Source organism: Panthera leo, chromosome A1, assembly GCF_018350215.1.
Source record: "Panthera leo isolate Ple1 chromosome A1, P.leo_Ple1_pat1.1, whole genome shotgun sequence".
NCBI lineage: Eukaryota > Metazoa > Chordata > Mammalia > Carnivora > Felidae > Panthera > Panthera leo.
In genome coordinates, this window is record NC_056679.1 from 225440653 (window position 1) to 225465230 (window position 24578).

At 45.0% G+C, this 24578-nt stretch overlaps 1 protein-coding gene across 1 annotated transcript in view; it reads left to right on the forward strand.

Annotated features, from left to right (window-relative positions):
• Positions 1-24578, forward strand: part of RETREG1 (reticulophagy regulator 1) — a 129982-nt gene that overhangs the window by 37834 nt on the left and 67570 nt on the right. Inside the window, exon 3 of the mRNA XM_042952907.1 lies at positions 4171-4201. Coding sequence (XP_042808841.1) covers positions 4171-4201 — 31 coding nt within the window. The remainder of the gene's footprint in view (positions 1-4170; positions 4202-24578) is intronic.

Genomic DNA, 24578 nt, shown 5'->3' on the forward strand with positions numbered 1-24578 from the left:
CCTTCATAAACGTGGTGACTCAAAGCGACAGAAATCTCTCCCCTTGCTGTTCTAGAGGCCACCAGCCCAAAATCAGTGCCACCAGGCCAACATCGAGGTTCCGGCAGGGCTGTGCCCCCTCCGGAGGCTCTAGGGAAGCATCCCCTACCTCTTCGGGTGGTTTTGGGTGGTGGCTTGTCGTGCGTGGCTTGTGGCCACGTCCCTCCACTCTCTGCCCTTGCGCTCACCCCCTCCTCTTCGTCCTCGTCAAACCTCCGTCCTACAGGGCCCCTCGTGGTTGTACTTGGGGCCCACCTGGACAGCCCCGGACAGTCTCCCCGTCTCCTGGCCCTTGACTCAATCACACACAGTGCATCCCGCTTCCATAGAAAGTGGCATTTTGCAGGTTTCGGGGATGGGAGACCTGGCGTCTCTGGGGGCCGTCATCCCGCCAGCTGCACAGCCTGAGCTTCTTCATCCCGTGACACGACCGAGACCAACCCAGGCCGCTCGGCCGGGTAGGGTGGACTGAGACCGTGGAACAGGAGTGCCCTGGGCCCAGTAGCTTCCGTGCGGCCCGGTCCGCTCTGCCGCGTCATCTGAACGTCATGGGGTGTGTTCACTCGGGTGGCCTGTGCTGAGCGCCTTTCTGTTCAGGGCCTGCTGGCGGCCCTGGGCTGCCAGGGGCATCCAGGCCCACTCCGGCCCCGGCGCCCCAGGTGAGCTCTCAGACCCCATCCTGCACGCCAGGCGCTTGCCCCAGGCCAGGCTTCCTCTGAGGGTATGAGCCCAGCAGCACTGCTCTGAATACAGCATTTCTACTGCACAAAGGCAGAAGGTCGGAATTAACTCTGCTCTCTCCCAGCGCCCCTCTGGCCCTCGACGAAGGAGCACAAGTGCCGGCCTCGGCCTCCGTTAGTGGAGGCTTTGGAGACAAAGACCCATTTGAGCCCTGCGGATAGTGGGCAGGGGCCTGACTCTGCAGACTTTTCAGCCCAGGCCCGGCTGAGACGAGTGGGTCTCCGGGAAGCTTCCGTCTCGAGCCACATGCTGTTACAGAGACGCCATGGCTTCAGCCAGACCCGCCAGCCGCTGTCGCTGCTCACGTTGGCTTTAGGACAGCAACTGGGAAAGCAAGAGCCAGCCGTCGGGCTCCCGGGGCCGTTCTCTCCCCTCCCGTCTCAGCGTCCCCACTTCCCACGACGGTTTTGGCTAAAGAGCTGACGCTTCTGCTGTTATGAATTTCGTTTTACTCCTCCTCTCCCCCCCTCCCCCCAATTGCTAATTTTAATACCATCTCAGATGCTTAATATGAAGGAGGTGGGCAACAATGTGGAGATCTTTCATGTGAATTCATCTTTGTGGAACCTGCTGGAATCCACGTCTCTGTTACAAGTCGGCAGCAGGAGCAGCCTGCAGCTGTGTTGGGGGCGGGGTTCGCGCTCACTCCTGTTGTGTACCTTGAGTGCACACTTCCCTGTGTGAGCCCCTTCGTCCAGGCCCTGGAGGACCCTTCTGCAGCGTGGAAAATCCCTCTGCAGCCATAGGCTGTTGCTCGACCGTCCCCCGCCTCTCTCTCCTTGCAGAAGAGCCTGTCCTGCCACCGGCTCCCTTTAACATCCTCTTCCAGCACCGCCCTGTGCGGCGGGAGGGGGGCTCAGCAGGTCCCCACGCGGCCACTCGTTTTCAACCTCGGTCCCTTCGTACCTTTCCTCCTGCGAAATCTGCACTGTCCATTTACGCCATTTTCTGGTCACAGTTGAGCATGGGCCATCGGGGATTGTGGCGGGTGGACTCGTGTGCCTCCGTTCTCTGTCCCTGCATCCTGTAACCTGGGTTTGGTCACCCACTTGCGTGGCCTCATCTTTGACCTGAGCCACCAGAAGCACTGTGTCTGCAACCCCTACAGAGGCTGAGAGTCACCCCTCAGGACACCCTCTGGCCAGCCCCCAGCCCCTCACTCCTGCTGAACCGGCTCTGCCCTCAGGGTAAGCGCCCTCCTGCTCAGCCTCTTACCCGCCCCTCTGCCCTGCACAGCCCCCACCCGCTCGGTGCTCAGTGGCTGTCCTTGCCATTCTGAACGTCCTTGTCCCCACAGCCCAACCATGCTCATTTTCCCCACTTTTAATAAGCAAACAAGCAAGCACCCCATGATGTCACCCACTTCCTCCACTCTTGGGGCCGGTGCTATCAGAGAAGGGTCATATGACAAGGTGAGTGTTAGTGCCAGAATTTAGTCTCTCCCACTTTCCAGCTTCAGCTGAGGCGTCACTAGTGTTCGTAAGCCCTTGGATTCTTTGGAATTGTTTCTTTGCTTTGTTTGCTGTGCCATCTAACCCCAAAGTATTTGAGGCAGCTTGTGAGGAACATAAAAAACAAGGCTGTTTTTAAAAGGTGTAAGTAGAGGAATAGATTCTAATATGGTGACCATAATTGAGCAACAGAGTGATCCCTGTGCTTACTAGCAGCCAAGGCAAAAAGGGAAACTAGATCCACTGAATAGTTCTAATAGTGTGATGAAAGAATGCAAACAATTTTGAGACTAAATTTTTTTTTTCCTGGGACTAAATTTTAAGAATTTATTACACAGATCTCCCTCCCTTCCTTCCTTCCTTCCTTCCTTCCTTTCTTTCTTTCTTTCTTTTCTTTATTCCTCCCTCTCTTCCTCCCTCCCTTTCTTTTTCTTTCTTTCTTTCTTTCTTTCTTTCTTTCTTTCTTTCTTTCTTTCTTTCTTTTCTTTATTCCTCCCTCTCTTCCTCCCTCCCTTTCTTTCTTTCTCTTTCTTTCTTTCTTTCTTTTCTTCCTCCCTTCCTCCCTCCCTTTCTTTCTTCCTTCCTTCCTTCCTTCCTTCCTTCCTTCCTTCCTTCCTTCCTTCCTTCCAAAGTAGGCTCCATGCCCAGCATGGAGCCCAATGTGGGACTTGAACTCACAGCCCTGAAATCAAGACCTGAGCTGAGATCAAGAGTCACCTGCTCTTAACCAACTCTTAGCCACCCAGGCACCCCTAATAGATCTTTGATAGGGGATACTGAAGAACAAAAGGGACAACATCTTTGGAAAGATGGGAAAATGCAGAAACCACCTCATGGCCATTTCTAATATCCATTAAAACTGGTAGCTGGGTGTATAATATTAAGATACAGTGCAATGAAGAAAGTAAGCCCGTCAAGAAAGCAAATGAGAGGGGCGCCTGGTTGGCTCAGTCGGTTGAGCATCCGACTTTGGCTCAGGTTATCATCTCACGGTTCACAAGTTTGAGTCCCATGTCAGGCTCTGTGCTGACAGCTGTGAGCCTGGAGCCTGCTTCGGATTCCCTGTCTCCTTCTCTCTCTGTTCCTCCCCCACTCGCACTCTGTGTCTGTCTCTCTCAAAAATAAACAAACATTAAAAAAATTTTTTAAAAAGAAAGCAAATGAGATCCAAGTATGCATTTTTTTTTTTTTTGTTGATTTCACTTGAGCCTCAACATAAGCTCAGAACACCTAAAGGATGAATAGATAAAAACCTCCTTTCTCAAGTCACTGTTGTCTCAGTTCTCCTTTTGTCGGTACCATTTCAAAGCCCACCGTAAATGCCACCTCTGTTCTTGGGACTCTCTCGAGCAGCCATACTCTCTCTCTGCCTCCATACACCACCTCAGTGCATGCTAGGTCTGCCCCACTGAACACTCAAGTCCCCGAGGCAGGACCATGTGTGATACAGGGTTCCATCTCCCGAGGCACCTATCCAAGTGTTTTACAAATAGCAGGCTCTGAAACACTCGTGGGCACATTGCCTGAATGAATTCTGGTACCAGAGGTGTATACTGAATGGTTTGATAATTTCTAGAGTTGAAAGATCTAAGCATTCTATTTTATTTTATTTTTTTTTTAATTTTAAATAAAAATTTAATGTTTGTTTTTGGGGGAGAGAGACAGAGCACAGGCAGGAGAGGGACAGAGAGAGAGGGAAACAGAGAATCTGAAGCAGGCTCCAGGCTCTGAGCTGTCAGCACGGAGCCCGACGTGGGGCTGGAACTCACGAGCTATGAGATCATGACCTGAGCCGAAGTTGGACGCTTAACTGACTGAGCCACCCAGGCGTCCCAACATCTGAGCATTTTTAATAGCTCAGAAGATTTCTACGTTGAGAAATGCTTCGAGAGAAAAATGCCTCCATTAATGTTTCATTCTTTGCCTCTCCTTGTTGCAGGTGCACAGTTGTGGAGAAGCCTCAGTGAAAGGTAGGGAACTTGGTTTTCAATGTCATGGTTAACGGAGGGCAGGTGATGCGCCTCCAAGATGTCCAGTGGGTTCAAATACATAGTTGGTTCTCTCCTTCTTTAAAATGGACTTTATTTTTTAGAACAGTTGAGATATACAGACAAATTGAAAAGATAGTACAAGGTTCCTGTATATAGATAGTACACCCCCACCTTTCTTTTAACATTATTACATTACTATGATGTATTTGTGATGATTAATGAAACAATAGTCAATATATTCTTATTAACTAAATGTCCACACTGTGTGCAGATTTCCCGAGTTTTTGCCCAATGTTCTTTTTTTTTTTGTTCTAGAATCCCGTCCAGGATTCCTCAATGTGTTTCATAGTCATGTCTCCTTCCGCTCCTCTTGGCTGTGACAGTTTCTCAGGCTTTTCTTGTTTTTGTCGACCTTGATAGTTTTGAGGAGTCCTAGTCAAGTATATTATAGAACCCCCCCTTTACTCTGGGGTTATGGGTTTTGGGGAGAAGCCAACAGGGGTGAAGTGCCATTTCCATCACTCCGTGTCAAGGGTGCTTCCCATTGACGTGATTTATCACTCACGATGTTAACCTTGACCACCTGGCCAAAGTGGTGCTTGTCAGGTTTCTCCAAGTTGGTTATGGCTGTCTGTTTGGGAAATCAAATTAAGACCAGAAGGCTATTGATGAGAACAGGACCAGAGAACGATCTGAAAGTGTGGTGACGGTGGTGCCCTTGTGGCTTGAAGGCCACTCTAGGCGCGACCCCACCCCTGGCCTGGCAGTACAGGTCCCAGCTCCCAGTCCTGTTTGTTGCAGGCACGCTGGAGCTCCTTGGGCGTGTCCTGGCCTTCTGTGCACGTGCAGAGAGTGACCCGGCTCCCTAATTTGGGGCAGGGGGAAGATTCCACCCAGTGGGCTAGTGTGATTTCACAGGAATCTTAAAAAGCACTTTGTGCTCTCTGGCGAGTAGCCTTTCAGATTTACTGGTACTTATTTTGACCCGTGAAGGTATCACGTGCCTGCTTTTCTAGAGGCCTTGCCGTCCAAGCCCTTCCAGCATAGCCCAGAACACGTTGCCTGTTTAGAAGCTATTGGAGTGTTTGATGATGATTTGGAAAAAAGTATCAGCGAGCACAGCAGGACCCAGGGACCCCCTTTGCCAGCGCACTGGCTTTGGTCAGGGAGTGAGTAGCACCTTATAACATGCCTTTTGTGTGGATTTGTAATATTTCACTACTTTGGGAAAGTGCCCGTGTGCCCCCAGAGAAGGCGTGATCATGGAAATAACCTTTTCAAGGAAGGGTCACATTCACTTTAGAATTGTCTAGATACGTATTCAATTCACCCCCATCCCCCCACCAGCTGATGATCTTGCCAAGTTCTCTCTGGGCCTCAGTTTCTCATCTGACTGAGGAGGTAAGAGAGACAATAGTTTCAAATGTCCCTCTCAGCTGTAAAGAGTCTGTAATACAATTTGAGGGGTTTGTTGTGTTTGAGATATTGTGATTTATAATAAGAATATAGATTTGGTCTTTGTCCCCAAGTTTCAAGGACAGAGTCCTAAAACCTTTGCAGTTTCCTAATTGTTGAGAGAAAGGTGTCTTTTGTCCATGTTAATGAAGTGGCTTTTCCACCACACCTAAGGACCGGTGCGGGGAGGAGGGAAGGTGGGAGGAGGGGGAAGGGTTGGTTGGCTGGGGAATTAACCTTGTGATTTGAGGTTTGGAACTTGCAGTCCCTCCCCCTTTCTCTGGGGAGCGGGGAGGGGGCTGGAGGTTGAATCAATCATCCTAGGCCAATGATTTGATCAATCGTGCCTGTGTAATGAAGTCTCCGTAAAACCCCAAGGGACAGTGTTTGGAGAGCTCCCAGGTTGGTGAACACCCAGAGATTTGTGGGCAGCAGCACTGTTTCCCCGCACCTTGCCCCGTGCTTCTCTTCCATCTGGATGTTCCGGAGTCACATCTTTTGTAACAAAACCGTAATCTCGTAAATAAAATGCTTCTGAGTTCTGGGAGCCCCTCTAGCAAATTCATGGAACCAAGGCAGGGAGGGGGTCATTGGAACCTCCAGTCTGTAGCCAGTTGGTCAGAAGTGTGGGTGACTACCTGGGCTTGTGAATGGCACCTAAGTGGAGGAAGAGGGCGGGAATTTTGTCGGACTGAGCCCTTGACCTGTGGGGTCTGACGCTATCCCCGGGTAGATAATGTCAAAATCAAGTTGACTTGTAGAACACTCAGCTGGTGACCTGGAGTCTCTAGGTGGTGCGGTCAATATCCCCCTCCTGCGCTCCACCCGCCCCCCACCCCCCAGGTCAGAATTGGTACTAGAATTATAGTTGGTGATCAGAAGTGGGAGCAAAGAATCATTCCTCTTTCTTTCTTTTTTTTTTTAATTTTTTTTTTTTTTTAACGTTTATTTATTTTTGAGACAGAGAGAGACAGAGCATGAATGGGGGAGGGTCAGAGAGAGGGAGACACAGAATCTGAAACAGGCTCCGGGCTCTGAGCTGTCAGCACAGGGGCCCGAAGTGGGGCTCGAACTCACGGACCCCAAGATCGTGACCTGAGCCGAAGTCGGTGCTCAACCGACTGAGCCACCCAGGTGCCCCTCCTGTTTCTTTCTTATTGTTATTACGTTTTTGTTTGGCCAGGGACTCTTTCAAAGTGATTTAATCCACCGAAGAAGTTTTCGCTGCAGTTTCTATTGTGTCATTGTATTCTGTTCTCTTTTCATCATGGAGATGTGGAATTAAAATATTTATTCCTCTAATTTCTTTGATTTGATACGTTGCTTGCAGTGATTCCTGGTGTCTGGTGCTGGGTAGTGCTTGTGTTTTTAACATCGAAAAATTCAAAACCACTTTCTTTGAAGGACAGAAAGCAGTGCTGTGTAAGAGGATCTTTGGGGGCAGAGAGGCGCCGTTTTGCTCATGTGTGCCGCGGGGGGTTAGGCTCTTTGCGCTTCCTGGTTACTTTGTCCTGTGTCGCATATTGCTGGTGGTCTGTGCTCAGTCTCACAATGGGCCAGGCCTTCTCTCTGTGGGGCTTCAACTGCTTCGTTGAAAGATCATTAAGTTCACTGTAAAAAGGTAAATCAAGTAATGGGCATTCTCTCTTCGTAATGCCATCGTAATGCTTTTAAATTAAAAAGGAGCCCCTTGAAAATGGAACCTTTGTGTACTATTGGTGGGGACGTAAATTGGTTGCAGCCACTAGGGAAGACAGGATGGAGGTTCCTGCAAAATTAAAAAGAGAATTACCATATGTGTGAATTACCATATGATCCAGCATCCCGCTTCTGGGTATATGCCCGAAGGAAATGGGCTCACTGTTGCAAAGACGTGCGTGGACCAGCATGGTTATTGCAGCATCATGCACAACAGCCAAGACGTGGAAACAGCCTAAGCCTCCTGATGGTGGACAAATGGATAAACAGGTACATATATACGATGGAATATTATTTAGCCATAAAAGCAGAAGGAGATTCCGCCATTTGTGTGAAATAAGTCTAAATGAAATACTGTATGATCTCACTTGTATGTGAAAGCTGCTGATAAAAATGGAGAGGAGATTGGGAATTGCCAGGGGCTGGGAGGGGAGGGAAGTGAGGAGATGAGGCCTAAGGGCATACGCTTGCAGGTGTAAGGCCCGGGAGTCCTGGGGATCTAATGTGAAGCATGGCTACTCCGGTTAACAGCGCCATATAGTAGACTCCAAAGTTACCGAGAGTAGACCTTCTGTGTTCTCACCACCACCACAACAAAATGACAATTGTGTGAGGCGAGGGGTGCGTTAACCACCTGTGTGGTAATCCCTTCACAATTTATGTGTGTATCAAGCCGTCATATTGTACATGGTAAACTTCTGCGATGTTACATGTCAGCTGTATTCTCAGTAAAGCCGAAGAAAAGGGACTTCCTTCCTTCCCTGTCGTCTAATGGCTTCTTCTTTCACAGACTTGTCACTTCCTCCTGGGGAAAATGTGCTTCTGTCAGTGAAGCCGAAAGTATTTCTCTCAAAATTTCGCATGAAGATGGTGACGTGTGTGTCTATACTTAACACACGTGTGTAGTTTCTCTGGACGTTTGACAAAGGCTGTTCCTAGTGTTCACGTGGGTGGTGCTTGTAAACGACGGTAAAGCCAGCATCTAGTCTGACGTGGTCATCAGTAATGAAAGCTGGATACTTTTAATCAGATGCTACTCACAGAACGGCTTTTGTACCTGGAAAGTTGATTTGGTGAAGATGTGGTTCATAGTGTTTCAGTTCTGAGAAGGGCTCGTGCTTGACCTATTTCCTTAATGAACAGTTAACACTGACTCTACAACCTGGACAGGGCATTTCCAGAGCCGTCTGTCAACTGAACCCAATTCACATCTTAGGGCTCATTCCTTGTATTGAAATGCAACCTGACCCTTAGCGTCATAAGGGCTTTTTATTTCTGCACGTGACTGTGGCAGCTGACTGAATAAAATCATCTGTTAACAAAGGACACGTTGTCCACATTGCCTTTGAAAAACCTAAAATTGTTTTTATTTTGGCCAGGTTTTTCGAAGTATAAGTTTGACGGAAATGACTTGCATATATAGAGCGATCATTCAAAATTTCTTTACAGAGTTCTTTAATAGTTTTGTACGTTATAACCAGATTAAGGAGCTATTCGCATCAGAAAACTTCTTTTATTGTTTGGTTCCAATTTACAGAAAATATCTTTTTTTTTTTTTTTTTTCTTCCATGGCAACTAAAGATTTTGAAAATTATGGCTGAGAGTGCTGGGATTCCCTATCAGACATCCTTGGAATCCCGATGTCTATAGCAATGTGTCCTTCACAGGAATTGGGGAGTGGCTTTCCAGTGACTCATGAGGACATCAGGTCTACTCTGCCTTACCTGGAGTTGACTGTGCAGGGGCATAGCAGAGAATTAACAGTCAGGGTTTCTAGAGCCAGCAGGGATTAGCAAGAGTTGTGAGCTTTTTGCCTGGATCTTGGTCACATGGTCGAGGTGTTGGCTTGTCTCGGACTCCCCTGCCGTCAGGAGAAATAGTCGTGTGGCCCCACTGCGAGGGATGAAATGCCCTTCTGCCTTGTCAGCTTCCTGATAACTGCCAGTCAGAACACTCTAGCTGGTTCTATTACTATTATTATTATTATTATTGTTATTATTATTATTATTATTATTTTGCCCCCAGCGAATAGGAGCCAAGAATCTTTGGTTGCAAAACCCAAGTCCTGAGCTTGCCCCGGCTCATATGCCCAGAACAAATTGGAGTGTTTAAGGAAGGGATGTCTAATTAATTAAATCCTTGAGCACGACATTCTGTGTCTGTTAAAAGTGAAAAGTCATCTACCATTTGCTATTGTCTCTTCTGAGGAATAGAATTTAGTGTGAAAACCGCATTTTCGGTTATTTATGAATCATCCTTACTTATCAAAATTGCATAGAGAAGGTGAACTACTAAGTAAAAAGCATTGAACATGGTATCTTATATGGTGTCCTTTCTTTGCCGTTAGACAAAGGAACAGTATCGACTCATACATTAAAACTAGTCGATTTTACAGTTTGAGCATTTTTGAGTGTGTCTAAAAGTGACCTTGTAACTTGTGTTTTGTAACCTAGTCCCTGTACCTTTGTAATAAGGCATAATATTGAAATCTGTATTTTTTCAATTTAATTTCAGCCAGAAGTGTAGACAGGGAGCCACATCTCCATGAGCTTTGAAAGACAGCTTTGCCGGGGCACCTGGGTGGCTCAGTTGGTTAAGCCTACGAATTCAGCTCAGATCATGATCTCACTGTTCGTGAGTTCGAGCCCCGTGTCGGGCTCCGTGCTGACAGCCGGAGCCTGGAGCCTGCTTCAGATTCTGTGTCTCCCCCTCTCTCTGCCCCTCCCCTGCTCACACTCTGTCTCTCTCAAAAATAAACAGACAAAAAAAATAAAGAATTTTGCTGTGAAGGATACATTTGATTGAATTAAATTATTTAGTTTAGAAAAAATATGCACTTAAATTCAGATAAGTGTATCTGAGTGTGGGTAAGTCTTCGGCTGAAGATGTCTGGACTGGCCTGGGAATGAAACACTACTATTCAAGTCTCTATCCTGCCAAAATAAAAATCCAAATAGGCTTTTATTCCCTTTTTTCCCCCCAAAATAATAATTGAGCACTATTCTGTAGTCATGCATTGTACAATGGAGAGTCAAAGCCCTTTTCTTCCTCTCTGTCGGGAAAGAACAGCCCCATTCAGTGACTGATAGATAGCGAGCTCTCAGCCAGAGCTGCTGAGACTTGGTCTGGAAAGTTTCTCGAGTTCTTCATCCGGATTCCGATCTGTTGGATTCATTTTTTAAAATTGTGCTTTGAAAATTAGACCAGTTTGAAGACCAGTATGGAACAAAGGACTCTAAGCAGTTTTTAAAGCTGGTTTGGAGGAAGGACACGATATGGAGAATTCTGCCGCTTCTCTCTTCACTGTCAATGGTGTATATATATATATACATACAAAACTCTTTACAAATTTTTGAAAATGGCTCCTGCCAGACATTTAGGGGCCGTTCTTGTCTCTGAGGAGTCCGTCAAACTAAAGTAGGGCACATGGGTTGAATGTGAGTTCCAGAGAAAAGCGCTCCCTGAAATTGACATGGACCCTCCGGATGGCAACCGATACATTTCTTGAAGCATTAAAAAGAAAACCAAACAGGAAGTGCGTTTCACAGCCCACTGGCTTCACTGACAAGGGCAGTAAATTGTTAGACCTGTTTCTGGTCGTGTATTCCTTTCATGAGTAGCATAGTCTCCTTGTATCCAGGCAGATTTATCAAGTCAAAACCTGGACAGAAAACCAGGGGTCAGGGCTTCCTGAGTCTGGGATAGCAGCCATCAGGGGAGCCCTAAGTGACTTAAAACTCAGGGCTCCTTAAGTGAAAGCCACTCAATGTTATGTTTTCTTATAATTTACAATTTTTGTGTATGATAGTTTCTTTTCTTTAATGTAACTCCGTAATCGGTTTATATCGTGAGTTCAGTCACCCCGGTTTTTAGAATTATTTTAGAGCTGCTTCATATTTGCATACTTAAAAGTGTGAGTACGCTGCCATTTCCCATGTCAGCACCTTGAGTCTCTACTAACACTTGAAAGCAGATGAAAATTTCAACTCCGATCATTTTAATCCATGTTTCAGTTTCTCTTAACCCCATGCTTATTGGATTTGATTAGGTAGTAGATCCTGAGTTATTGAGGGTTTGAAAATGTAATTCATTTATAAATATATTTTAAAAATTAAGCTAGACTAATTAATGCTGCCTTCTAGCATTCTTGCTTCATTAGATTTTAATAACCGGAGAAAGAAGAATGATTAGTGGTTAACACTTCTCTTAACTTACCCTGGCCTATGTTGCGGTTATTTGAATATAAATTAAGACTTCACAGACAGTTGGAAGTTTCTATCTGCCTCTCAGACTCTTTGATTTTTTTTTTTTTTTTTCTTTTTTCATGCCTCTCTGTCTCTTTCTCTTGGTCTCTCTCTGCCTCTCTTTTGTTCCTCTCTGTTTCTTGGTATTTTTTTTTCTCTTTGTCTCTCTTTCTCTCTCTCTCTCTTTTTTTTTTTTTTTTTCTTTTTCTTTTTTTCTTTTTAGGTCATTCCTGGGAGAAAGGAAATCTGGGGGTTTTTTTCCTATTTTTTTTTTTTTCTTTGTCTCTTTCTTTACTGTTCCCAAACATGTCTATTTATAATCCTGCTTGCCTAGTAGCATTTAAAATATATTTTCCCCCTGATTTTAAAAGTAGTACCCAGTAATATAGAACACTAAAAATATAGGAAACCTGTAAAGAAGAAAACCTAAATCCTGTAGAAATCCATCACCCAGAAATTAAACTCACTTCCAATTTTGTTTGTTTTCTTCCAGTCTTTTCATGAAATTGTATGTGTGGGTTTGTTCATTCATCCTTTCAAACAAACTTTTATTGAGTGCCTTAATTGCTGGTACTTCTAGGCATCTGTGGAAGAAAAAAACAACATACTCGTTCCTCCTGGAGTTCATATTCTAGTGCCTGAGCCAGAAGATAAATTGGTACACTACATAATGTTACATGGTGAACCCCGTTTAAGGAAACTAAAGCCAGATGAAGGGATTAGGGTGTGTGAGGGTGGGCAGGGAGGGACAAATTGTAATCAAGTGCTCCAGAAAGACTTCACTGAGGATTTTTGAGCAAAGACTACAAAGTGAGTTGTGAGTCCTGTCTGAATAAAGAGCTTCTGGGCTCTGGGAACACTCAGTGCAAAGGCCCTGAGGCAGGAGCTATAGATGAGGGTGATTTTTTTTTTATTTTATACCGTAAGTTTTTTTTTTTTTTTTTTTTAAGCAGCCATAGTAACTGGAATAAATGGGATATTATGCAGTTAATTAAGATCATGTTATAGAAGAGGATTTAGTGATACGAAAATTTCCCCTTTGTTGCTAATTGTGTAAAAAAGAAACCCAAAAAACTATAGGTTTAAATAAGTACGGGAAGGTATAATGGACGGTGCCTCGTAATTATTTGCTGTCACATACGTGGTGTCTCTGTGTGAGGGGAATACAGGTGATTTTTATTTTCTTGATTTGGCTAACCTTACTACATTTCTCTTTCTGTAGTGAACATGGTGGCTTTTATCATGAAGAGAGACAGTTGCGGGGGCGGGGGTGGTTCCCATCACACAGGATGAGGTCTGTGATTGTGCATGTCGGAGGCGACTCAACAGAAGGCTGCAGGCAGTCAGTTTGCCCAAGGGCCCTAATGGCTCCGGCTCCAGAGCTGCTGTCCAGAGACAGGGCTCCGGTTGCCAGGAGAGGGACTGGCACGGCCCAGTCATTGGCAACAAAGGTCAGGGCCGAAGTCCAGAGACGCAGCTGGGCTCAAAGGAACGCTGGAGCCTCAGAAATCAGAGGCATTACAGGGGGGCCCTGCTCGGGCCAAGTGCCACTTAACACCGAGTCTCACGGGATTGGGGTGAAGAAGAAGTGGTCAAGTGTTGTGAAGTAATAAACCCAAGCGACTGACTTCCAAGATCAGGCAGTGTCCGAGGGGTGGAGTAAAAGGTCTTGAATTCTTCCTTTCTGAGACTTTGCCACAGGCCCGAGGTTGAGCCTCCAGGCATAGGTGAGGGGTCTAACTGCATAGTCTCATGATTGAGGCATGCTCCAAGAGAGCTTTTACTTCAGCAAGATTTGGAAACTCTTTGTATCATCCAGACTAGGACTTGTATCTCTATCCTTGTGCTCCCGACGATAATCTTTGGGCAATTTAAGCAAGAATGAATCTGAGAAGACGTTATGTTCTCTCGTGAACCACCCATCCCAGCCAAGTTCTGTATATGTAAATATACATACATTGAAATTACATATACATGTGTTCCCAATTTTTTTTTTTTTTGCGGTCTATAAAAATGGTACCGTATTTATGTAGCCTTCTAGAACTAATGTCCTAACGCTAAACATTTTTCAAAAACATTAATCCACGTTGCTGTGTATAGCTGTGGTTCGTTCTAGGTTGCTGCTGTAGAATATCCCACCATGTGACCATACCACAGTTTATTTACGTGTTTTCTTTTCATTGGACGTTGGGCATTTTCTTTTACCAGACTGTTCGCTACTTCTTTGAGTTTCTGAGTTTACTCTGGCAGTATGAAAAAAATCGCAAAAAGAAGAAAGGTAAATGCCTAACACATAAAGTAAATAGTTTCTTAAGCCAGAATACTGTATATTTGAAAGCGTGTGTGATACCTGTACCAACCTATTGTAGAATTACTCTCTTCTTGTTACGTGGCACTGTTCACACGGGTGTAGGCCGCCACTAGAGGGCGTGTGAGGGAGGGGACATCAGCCTGTCCTAGAAGCTAGAAATGCCCTGGCTGCTGTTGAAACTTAGCTGCCTGGCAACTTTTCAGGACTTGCACATTTCAGAGCAAGAATATTTGCGTCGCTGCAGTTACAAGAAGAAAATCCAATGAAAGGTTATGTCTGTATGTGTGCATGTGCACGCATGGGTAGGATGCACATATATTTGAATATAGGAGGAATGAACAAGGACAAAAAGTAGTGACAAGGTCACATCTGTGGGGATAGGACAGACCGGCTGAGGAGGACATTGACATACAGATGGCCCAAACCAGTGACAAATGACTATGCTGCTTAGTTTAGAAACAAGCTGGTGAGGCCGCGGAGAACTCAGTGGTACTTTGAGTTCATCCTTTTCCTGCTTATTTCTGTCTAATGTCTCGGGAAGTCTTCTGCGTGTTCTTCATTATGTGCTCTCCAGAGTCTCCTCTTCCCTCACCTGTCCCTGACGTAGAACTTTCTCCTCTCTTGGAAATGAAATGCACAAATTCCTACCCCCCCACCCCCAGAGCTCTACGTAACCTTGAATAGGGAACCTTAGAAAATGGCTTCATTTGCTCTTGTGTGAAGAGAAGACTTCTTGGTGAGCTGTTGGCCCCCGGGCACGAATTGACCTGTCAACTATTGAGGGCAAAGGTCCCTGCTTGTCATAAAAGCATGCAAAAGAAACGGCTGTCAGAGGTTTTCCTCAGGACCTGGGAGGATTTGTGGTAGAACGCACACCTCCCTCTTCCAGCACCACCATCAAAGTTTCCACCTCCCAACACCCAGCGCCTGTGTGTGACTGTGTTCCTTATACGACAAAAGGGACTTTGCCGATGAGATTGAGTTAAGGGTCTTTAAGATGGGAAGAGGATCCTGGATTATCCAGGTAGGCCAGTGTATTCACAAGGGTCTTTTTTAAAGTTTATTTGTTGTGAGAGAGAAAACATGAGCAGGGGAGGGGCAGGAAGAGACGGGGAGAGAGAGAATCCCAAGCAGGCTCTGCACCATCAGCCTGGAGCCCAGTGCAGGGCTCGAACCCCCGAACCACCAGATCATGATCTGAGACCAAATCAAGAATCAGACGCTTTACTGACGTGAGCCACCCAGGCACCCCCACAAGGGTCTTTATAAGAGGGAGGCAGGTGGTCAGAGAGGGGAGAGATGCTATGCTGTCGGCTGAGAAGATGGAACACGGGGCCACGGGGCCTCGGGGCCAGGAATGCAGGCCGCCTCTGTGAAGTGCAGGAGACCAGGAAACAGACTGTCCCCCAGAGCCTCTAGAAAGAATGCGGCCCAGCAGACACACTTTAGATTCTCATCACCAGAACTGAGGGAAGATCAGTGTGTGGTTTTCAGCCACCAAATTTGGTAATTCATTACGGCAGCAGTGGGAAACAGTGTTCCTTATCCCGTGAAAGAACCAGCCCTGTTAGACGATGTTGAGGGTGCATTTGCCAACTCACATCTCCGTCCACTGAAGAAATGCACTTTGACCCCAGTTTGTGGGAGAACTGCCTCCTGAAACAAGGAGGCTGGAGCACCAGCCAGAGCGGTCCAGTTGAAGAAGCACCAGACAGGGAGCCCAGAATGGGCCTGGAAGAATGCTCCCAATGGACAGGTAGGAATAAGAGAGCTCGGAAAGGGAAACACGTGGTCAGGAAGGGTCTTGGAGACGCCGTGCTTGGAGGCCAGCAGCAGAGAGAGTTTCGAGGAGGAGGCTGTAAATGGTGTTCTGAGAGTTCTGGCCCCAGAGGGCCACTGGGTTATATAAAAAAGTTTGTAGAGAACCATATAAAGACTTTTTCTTAATGTTTGTCTCTTTTTGAGAGGTAAGGGGGGGAGGGGCAGAGAGAGGGAGACACAGAATCCGAAGCAGGCTCCAGGCTCTGAGCTGTCAGCACAGAGCCCGATGCCGAGTTTGAACTCACAAACTGTGAGTTCGTGACCTGACCCAAGGACGGCCCTTAACCCACTGAGCCACCCAGGCACCCCTATGGAGAACTGTATAAATAGTTCCCCATGCCTTTTGTTTGTATGTGTGGAAGAGGCAGAGACTTTTGGGGGAGGAAAACCAAATTAAGGAGCTTACAGATAAGATGAGGGTTGAGAAAATGGAGGTGGGTAGTGTGAACCACACATTTGAAAATATTGGCAGTGGGTATGTGAAGAGAAAGCAGCAGTTTGTTTTTGGTTAATTTTTTTTTTTTTTATCGTAGTAAAAGATCCATAATTTACCTTGAGTGACAGTACGTTCACCGCGTCATGCAACCATCGCCACTGTCTAGTTCCAGAATATCTCATCACCCTCAAAGGAAACCCATAACCCTTGAGCCGTCACTCCCCATCCCTCTTCCCTCTAGCTCCTGCCAACCACGAATCCGCTTTCTGTCTCTGTGGGTTTGAACATCTCAGTCTAGATGTTTCATGTAAATAAACCATACGATACGGGGCCTTGTTTTGTCTGGCTTCTTTCGCTTAGCATAATGTTCTTAAGGTTCATCCCTCTCGTGGCGTATGTCAGTACTTAATTCTTTTGCATGGCTGAAAACTACTCCATTATTTGGATATACCACATTTCGCTTGTGTAGTCATCAGTTGGTGGACGTTATGGTTGTTTCTGCCTTTGGGCTGTTGTGAACGGGGAGCACCTTGGTTCTATCTTGTTTGGTTTTGTTTTCCGAGCGGGGAACTGTGACCCTGTGGGTGAAGGAGGGTATGTGGCCCGGCAGGACTGCTTCTGTCCGGCAGACAGCACGTCTGTCTGTCGTTCCTGCCGTCCAGCTGCAGGGGGGCGTCTGGACTGTCTCTAGGGGGCAGGATTCTGTCTGGGGGGAAAGGGGACCTGGGCTAGCGGTTGGCTTCGTTTATCATCCACACATCCTACGGGAGGATGGATGGTAGCGTTAGGTAACTGGGCCAGTGCCCGATGCCAGAGTAGAAGCTGAGTTCTAGGCAGTGCCCGTGCCTCCAGCAGTGAGAGGGTTGGTTCTGAAGGAAGAACCCAAGAGTGTGCCTTCACTCGTCATTTTAGTCATGCTTCTTATTTATTTTTTAAAGGGGAGAGAATATGCTAGAAGGAGGGAAAGGTGGGGGGGGGGCAATGCTATTATTTAGAGGTATCTGGTAAAAGGAGGAAAAAAGTGCATGATATGGTACCCTTATTGGGCAGATTGCATTGCCCCTGTGCTATTTGTTAGTTTTTTTGAAGGCTATTCTTACTTGTGCCTGTTTTTAAAACCTGAACAACTGGGAGAGAGAACTTATAATCCTGTAGTCATTTGGCTTGTATTCTTAGAGAGTATTTTTAAACGCTAACTTTCAGAGCCATCTCATGTCATTTAAAACACAAGAAGTGCTTTCACTATTCATTTCTCCTGATCTGCCAATTTTAGATTTTGAATAGTATTTTTACTTCCACTGAAACACTTTTTTTTTTTCCCCAGATCTGTTTCTTGGTGTTTGTCTGAATTTTTTTTGGTGAGTTGTCATTATCTTTATTAAAACGAGTGATGATATATTTTCAGTCATGACTCAAGAGTCATCTGCAATGGAAAGAAAACTGAATTCCAAAGCTTATCAAGCTAAACATCCTCAACTCAGAAATGGATGTTTATTTTGAATAAATTGCACATTTAAATATTTTTCCCCCCCTGAGGCTAAGCTGAAATGAAATCATCTTGCTTTAAAGGGCTTTTCATGGATGCACCATGCTTGAAATATGTAATGAAGACTCAGTAATTGAGAAAATTTTTAAATGAGGCCTTGATAATTGAGAGAAAAGAAACATATTTCTAAGGAGAGAAATTGATCTACAACTGATTTGAGGTCCAAACAGGAGTATTCTAATCTAGGTCTTGATTAAACTGGAGTAGAGAAAGACGGTCCTCCACAGTCTTGCTTACATATGAGCGTCCGATCGGACCATGTCTGCTTGCCTAATGAAAGGGGAGAAGGAATCCGGGTTTGAGGAATGTGTGCTCTTTGTGTACAGCATATGGAAAGTTAGGGATCAGTTTGTAAGTTTGCTTTTGTTCCTTGGTCAAGGTGCAAAAGTCTCCCAGCAGTGAAAGAAAACATGGCTGGTAAGGAATTTTCTCATGCTGGTTAGACTCTGGGATTGATCATTTAATTAATAGCAAGAAGGTAGTTGGCTAAAATCCTAGAGAAAACTTGGTCTCTATGGTACCGCCGGCTTATTTCTGGACTAGGAGAAAAGCTATTTATTCTCTGCTAAGCAAGTGATCTCAAGACGTAGAGGGAGGCCAGTGAAAAGTTGATACAGCTGCTTTTATTGGAGTCAAGACTCCGATATTGCATCCGTTAATGTTGGCTGAGCTCACCACCTAGACTTTGTGTGAACTCTTGGCCTGAGATTCTCTCTCTGCCCATTTCCCCCATTTCTCCCTTTTGGATTTAATCACGGGGGGGGGGGGGGGGGAATAGAGGGAACTGATTGCTTGATCCGATGCCTAGGAATGCAGAATTAGAGAGGAGGATGAAGCTGCTGGGAAACCAAGCCTGGAAAAGATCTTAATGAAACAAAATCATAAAGACAACCTGTCCAGCACTCAGGGGCCCAGAGAACGGATTATTTGCTAGTCCCTTTCAGTTAAATAGTTAACTGAGGATCATCTCGTGATCCTCCTTCTTTTTAGATACAGAGAAGAAATGTTCCCTTTCACGTTCAGTCACATACTGCCTTCACTCGTTTATATTCTGACACTTTTGAAAGATAGCTTGACAGCTACTGCTACGGGTCTGACACTGTGGTAAGGTCTGAGAGGAAGTGGGGGTCATATGGCAGGGTCACCTAACATCAAGATAGTATCAAGAGCAGAGTCATTAGCCGATCCTGATCCCCCTCCCCTCTCCCAGCCCTTGAGTCTGATAAATCCTGGCTCCTTATCCATGTTGTATAGGAGGAGAGAATCCAGACAAAGTGTGAAAGTGGATCTATATAAAATATTTTTGGTCAAGAGGGCTATAACACAGCGTTCTCGGGATCTTTAAAGTTTTTTATATATTAGTTCACGTGAAGCTAAACAAAAACAGGCTCGATAATAAATACGTCACGGTTCCCTGATTTGCCGTACTTTTCTCTTTATCGAGTAAGGACTTGTCAACGAGGAGGCACTGCTGTGTAGCAAGCATACAAATCTCAGTGGCCTACAGTCAGCCTTTATTCCTTGCTCATGTATCTGTAGACCAGTTGCGCTTCACCTGGTTTGGGTTGGACGTGGCTGCTCTGGGTTGGACGTGGCTGCTCTGGGTTGGACACGGCTGGTCATGGCTCCAAGCGTTGGGTGTACCTAGGCCTGCTCCTCAGGCTTTCAGCCTTGCCAGACCAGAGGCTATCCCAGGCGAATTGCTCTTGCAAAAACTGTAGGAACCCCAAAGGGCAAACCCAGTCATTCATGCACATTTCAAGCCTCTGTCTACTAATATCCAGTTGGCCAAAGGAAGTCACATGACCAACTTCAAGGCCAAAAAGGGGAAGATATATCTGGTCACTATAGGCCGTGGCAAGGGTGTGGACCTGTAATACTGTTGTTACAGGGAGTGAAGAATCGGGACTCCTAATTTGATCTGGCATTAGGGTTTTTTATTGTTAGAATAAAAACCAATGCAGCTATATGAAAACTATCCTAACCTATGTCCAGAATATTTTCTGATGTGTTGTATGTATTTTTTTTTCATTCATGGGATAAAAAGCTTCTACGTCTAGTCTCCCTATTTACTTCTGAAGATAATTACTTTAACCACCTTTTCTTAACCCTTAGCATTTATAGGTGCTTTGTAGATTTGGGGCCATAATTAGTAGTTTTTCCCAGCACTAATTTTAAGAAGTTTACCTTATTATTCTTCTGTCTTTCAAAACCAGAACAGTTTTATACACTAATAACGAGTATTTGAAATTATTAGCAAATTTGACATTATGATGGCACATCTGTGTGTATTCTTAGATTCAGAGCTAAAGGGCTTTCTAAAAGCTACTGTTCTAGGACTGAACATATTGTACATCTTTACCTTTACAGAAGGGTCTCACTGTGCATATTGAAAGGGGAACCTAGAAGAACCAGGTGTTTTCTTGGGCAAAACCATCCACCTATCTGTATCCTAAATCAATGTTGCCAAACACGAGTTACTGTTTGGGTAAGACCGTAAATTCCCATTGTTGGTAACGCACTCATGGTTACTCAGCAAAGTTAACAAGAGAACTGTGTGCTAGGCTCTGCGAGAGGACAGAAGTGAAGGTGGAACATATTAAAATGTTCATTTATTCTGGGGCGCGTGGGTGGCTCAGTCGGTTGAACATCTGACTTTGGCACAGGTCATGATCTCACGGTTCGTGAGTTCGAGCCCCGCATCGGCCTCTTGTGCTGACAGTGCGGAGCCTGGAGCCTGCTTCAGATTCTGTGTCTCCCCCTCTCTCTCTGTCTCTCTCTCTCTGCCCCTCCCCAGCTCACACTCTGTCTCTCTTTCTCTCTTAAAAATAAATAAACATTTAAAAAAAAATTTTTTTTAAATGTTCATTTATTCTGAAGAAACCAAATCCTCGCGGTACCTGTTCAGGAGCTCATTAGGCAGCTCTGCTTTTCCTGTGATAAAATACCTTTTATCCCTGGCCCGACTCAGAAATGCTTCACTGGAACTTCTTGTGACATTTGTAAAGGAATGAGACACTTGACCAATGTCCGTTTTTTGGTCATGGATCGAGAAAGGGAGGTGGTGGCCGTTGCCATAGTCACCCTGTAGAGAGGGCCCTAATAGCTCATCGCTCTTTTGGATTCCTGCTTCAACTCTAGGGCCACTTTCCCTGTCAGTGGCTCAACTGTGAGTCAATGGCTCCATTCTTCCAAGATTTAGTAAGCGCCTGCTGTGTGTAAGGCACTCTGCTGGACATCTGTCCGAGGACCGCATATTATGCCAGGATTTGATTGTATCTCCCTTGATGTCAGAACAAGGGAGAAGGTCTCGAATGTCAGAGAGGTGGTAGAAATAACAAGAGACTTGTACATTGGCAGGCGTTTGTCAAAGCCGTGTCGATTCACTTTTCAAACGATTCTAAAGAGGTTCCGTTGCTGTTTGCTCTACATAAAGAGAGAGAGCCCGCGGGCCCCAGAATAAAAAGAGCTGTAAAGTATTAGATCATCAGAAAAAGTTTTCATTGGTACCTCATGCCATGAGAGGAGGAAGTCCATGATTGTATTTAGATCCATTCTGCTTTGTTCGTTGAAACGTTAATATTAAGACAATGTAAGAAACAGGAAAGGGGCGGGTGGGATATTTGAAGGCCGCCAGATTTATGGCATACCCATTGATTAAAGTTTCAAAATTGGAGTCTGGTATTTCCATGTATATCAGCATCCTCTTTTGTGCCTGTTTTCCAATCAGCTGTAATAACTGTATCTCGCATTTAAACAATAAAAGCAACTTTGCGGTAACATGTTGCATCTAACAACGTGCCTCTTTTCAAAGGTTGCGTGCCTCTTTTCAAAGGTTGCATGTTTCTTTATCAAGAATATGAAATTTCAAGATGTGTGCAATGAAAAAGCAGAGGTACCAAAGGAAATTTTTAGTGTTTGTTTTGTTTTTTGACCTTAGGATTTTGGTCATCGAACCGCGTAGCTTTATTTTTCATGACCCATGAACACTGGACTTGTTTAGATTCTCTCATTAGAGGATGCAAGTTTGTGATACATTTTGTCCCAGCCCAGCGTCCAGGACCACTTCCCCGGCCCCCTGGAGTGACCGAGTCCAAATGACCCAGAGGAGCATTGTGGACAGGGAGAACCACGAGTCTCTAATTTACCTGTCTTTTCAAGGAAGCTTCTGTGGTCACAACAGAAACCCCTCAACCTAGCATTAATCAGGAAAGAATTATTATTTGGACCCAGAGTAATCACACATGGAAGCTGGACCCGAGAAATGCCAGGAGCCAGAGGCTAGAAAGTTACCAGGATCTGAAGCAGCTTTCAAGGGCTCCCCAGGAATCAGAGGGAGCTGATGGGGAGCTTGGAGTACAGTAAAGAGCAGTTGAGAAAATGGGACGACCCTGGATGATGGTGCTGATGACCTGTCAATAACTGTCATCTGTTGGTGCTTAATATTGCCTGGCACTGTCCTGAATGTTTTCAACATCACCCAATTTTTCTTCATGACAGTTCACGAGGCAGGAAGTCTTAGTCCCATTTAAAAGACAAGAACACCAACACTTGGGTAAATAATGTGACCAAAGGGATGGAGGGAAGATTTCAACCATGTCCATCCCTCCCCAGAGACAGCAGGCTGATCTCCACATCCTACCGCCTCTGCTATCAACCAGCTTCCATTTCTGTCTAGAACATGACCTCTTAAACAGTACATAGGCAAAGAAAGCTATAGTTAGAATAGCTAAACGATGGGAAGAGCACAAATGTCCATCAACTGCTGAATGGATAAAGAAGATGTGGCATATATACAATGGAATATTAGCCATTAAAAGAATGAAATCTTGCCATTTGCAACGTGGATGGAGCGAGAATGTATTATGCTAAGCAAAATAAGTCAGAGAAAGACAGATACCATATGATTTTATTCATACGTGGAATTTAAGAAGCAAAACAGCTAAACATATGGGTGGGGGAGAGAAGAAGGGAAACAAAACACAAGAGACTCTTAATGATAGAGAATAAACTATGGGTTGATGGAGGGAGGTGGGTGGGAGTTGGGCTAGATGGCTGATGGGTATTAAAGGAGCGAACTTTTTTTTTAAGTTTATTTATTTATTTTGGGGGGGGGGGCAGCGAATGAATCCCAAGCAGGCTCTGCAGACAGTGTAGAGCCCAATGAGGGACTTGAACTCACAAACCTTGAGTTCATGACCTAAGCCAAAGTCAGACACTTAACCTACTGAGTCACCCAGGTGCCCCCCTGGAGGGCACTTGTGATGAGCACCGGGTGTTGTATGTAAGTTGATCCATCACTGAATTCTGCTCCTGAAACCAATATTACATTGTATGTTAACTAAAATTTAAATTAAAAACGAATGAATGAATGAATGAATGAATGAATGAAAGATGCTTTCAAAAAACAAAAGGTATCATTTGGATTTAAAACAAGAATTTAAAATGTTTCAGGGTGCCTGGGTGGCTTAATCAGTTAAGTGTCTGACTCTTGATTTTGGCTCAGGTCATGATCTCTTGATTTTTGCTCAGGTCGTGAGATCGAACCCTGTCATGGCACTCTGTACTGACAGTGCGGAGCCTGCTTGGGATTCTCTCTCTCTCTGTCCCTGCCCTGGTCACTCACTCACTCACTCACTCACTTGCTCACTCTGTCTCTCTCAAAAATAAATAAATTTAAAAAAATGTTTCATCACGTGCCAATAATAAGAAAGCAAACTGAACTTTGGTGTCACCAAGGTGCCTGGATACGAGATGGTCAGAGCCCGTGGGGGCCCTAGCTGGGAAGCAGCGAGCCCTGACTCAGTGTGGTGGTGGTGGTGGTGGTGGGGGGGGGGTGTCTCTAAATGTTGGAGAGACAAGTTATGTTTTTTGTGACCGAAACGTGTTTCTTTCCTCTTGCTAAAAGTTTACCTCTAATATTGTTAACGCTTGTTTTCATCACAAGCACAAGGCTGCATTTTTTAGTAAAAATATGTTCACGTCTGTCATATCAAATATTTTTTTCTTGGCATATAGTCTTCCGCATCTGTAGAAATTAAATCTTAGAAAGTGATGTGGCCCGAATGGAAGAAATGCTGGGCTTGGAGCAAACCAGTTCAACTCCTGGGCCTCAGTTTCCTTACTGGCTAAACAAAGTGTGTAGGCTTATTCTAAGGCTGTGGTAATCAAGACAGTATGGTGATAAGTCAGTGGAACAGAGTAGAGTCCAGAAGTAGACTCACATATATGTGACACCTAATTTTCAGCAAAGGTTCAGAGGCAATTCAGCAAAGAGAAGACGGCTTTTTAACAAGTAGCACAGAAATGTTGAATTTCCATGTGCAAAAGTACAAACTTAGATCCATACCTGGCATCATATATAAGAATTAACTCCCAAGGGCATTGAAACAGGCCTAAATATAAAGTTAAATCTGTAAAACTTCTAGATGTGAACAGAAAGTCTTCATAACCCCAAGTGAAGGAACGATTTCTCGGATGCAATACGATAGGCATCATCCGTCAAAGAAAAATTTAACACATTGGACTTCATTGAGATGAAAAAAAAAAAAAATCTTTGCTCTTTAACAGACAGTATTGAGGGAAGAAAAGTCCAGGCACAGATTGGGAGAAAATACTCATAAACCATACATCTGAAAAGGTCTGTATCAGGAGTATATAAAGAACTTTTATAACTTAATAAGAAAACAACCCAATTAAAAAAATCCAAATGATTTGAACATCTTTAACAAAGATAAATGCATTAAAAGGATGCCCACGATCATTGGTTATTAGAAGCTCAAATTAGTACAGTCACAATGAGATAGCACTACACTTACTTGAATGGCCAGAATGTAAAAAGACCC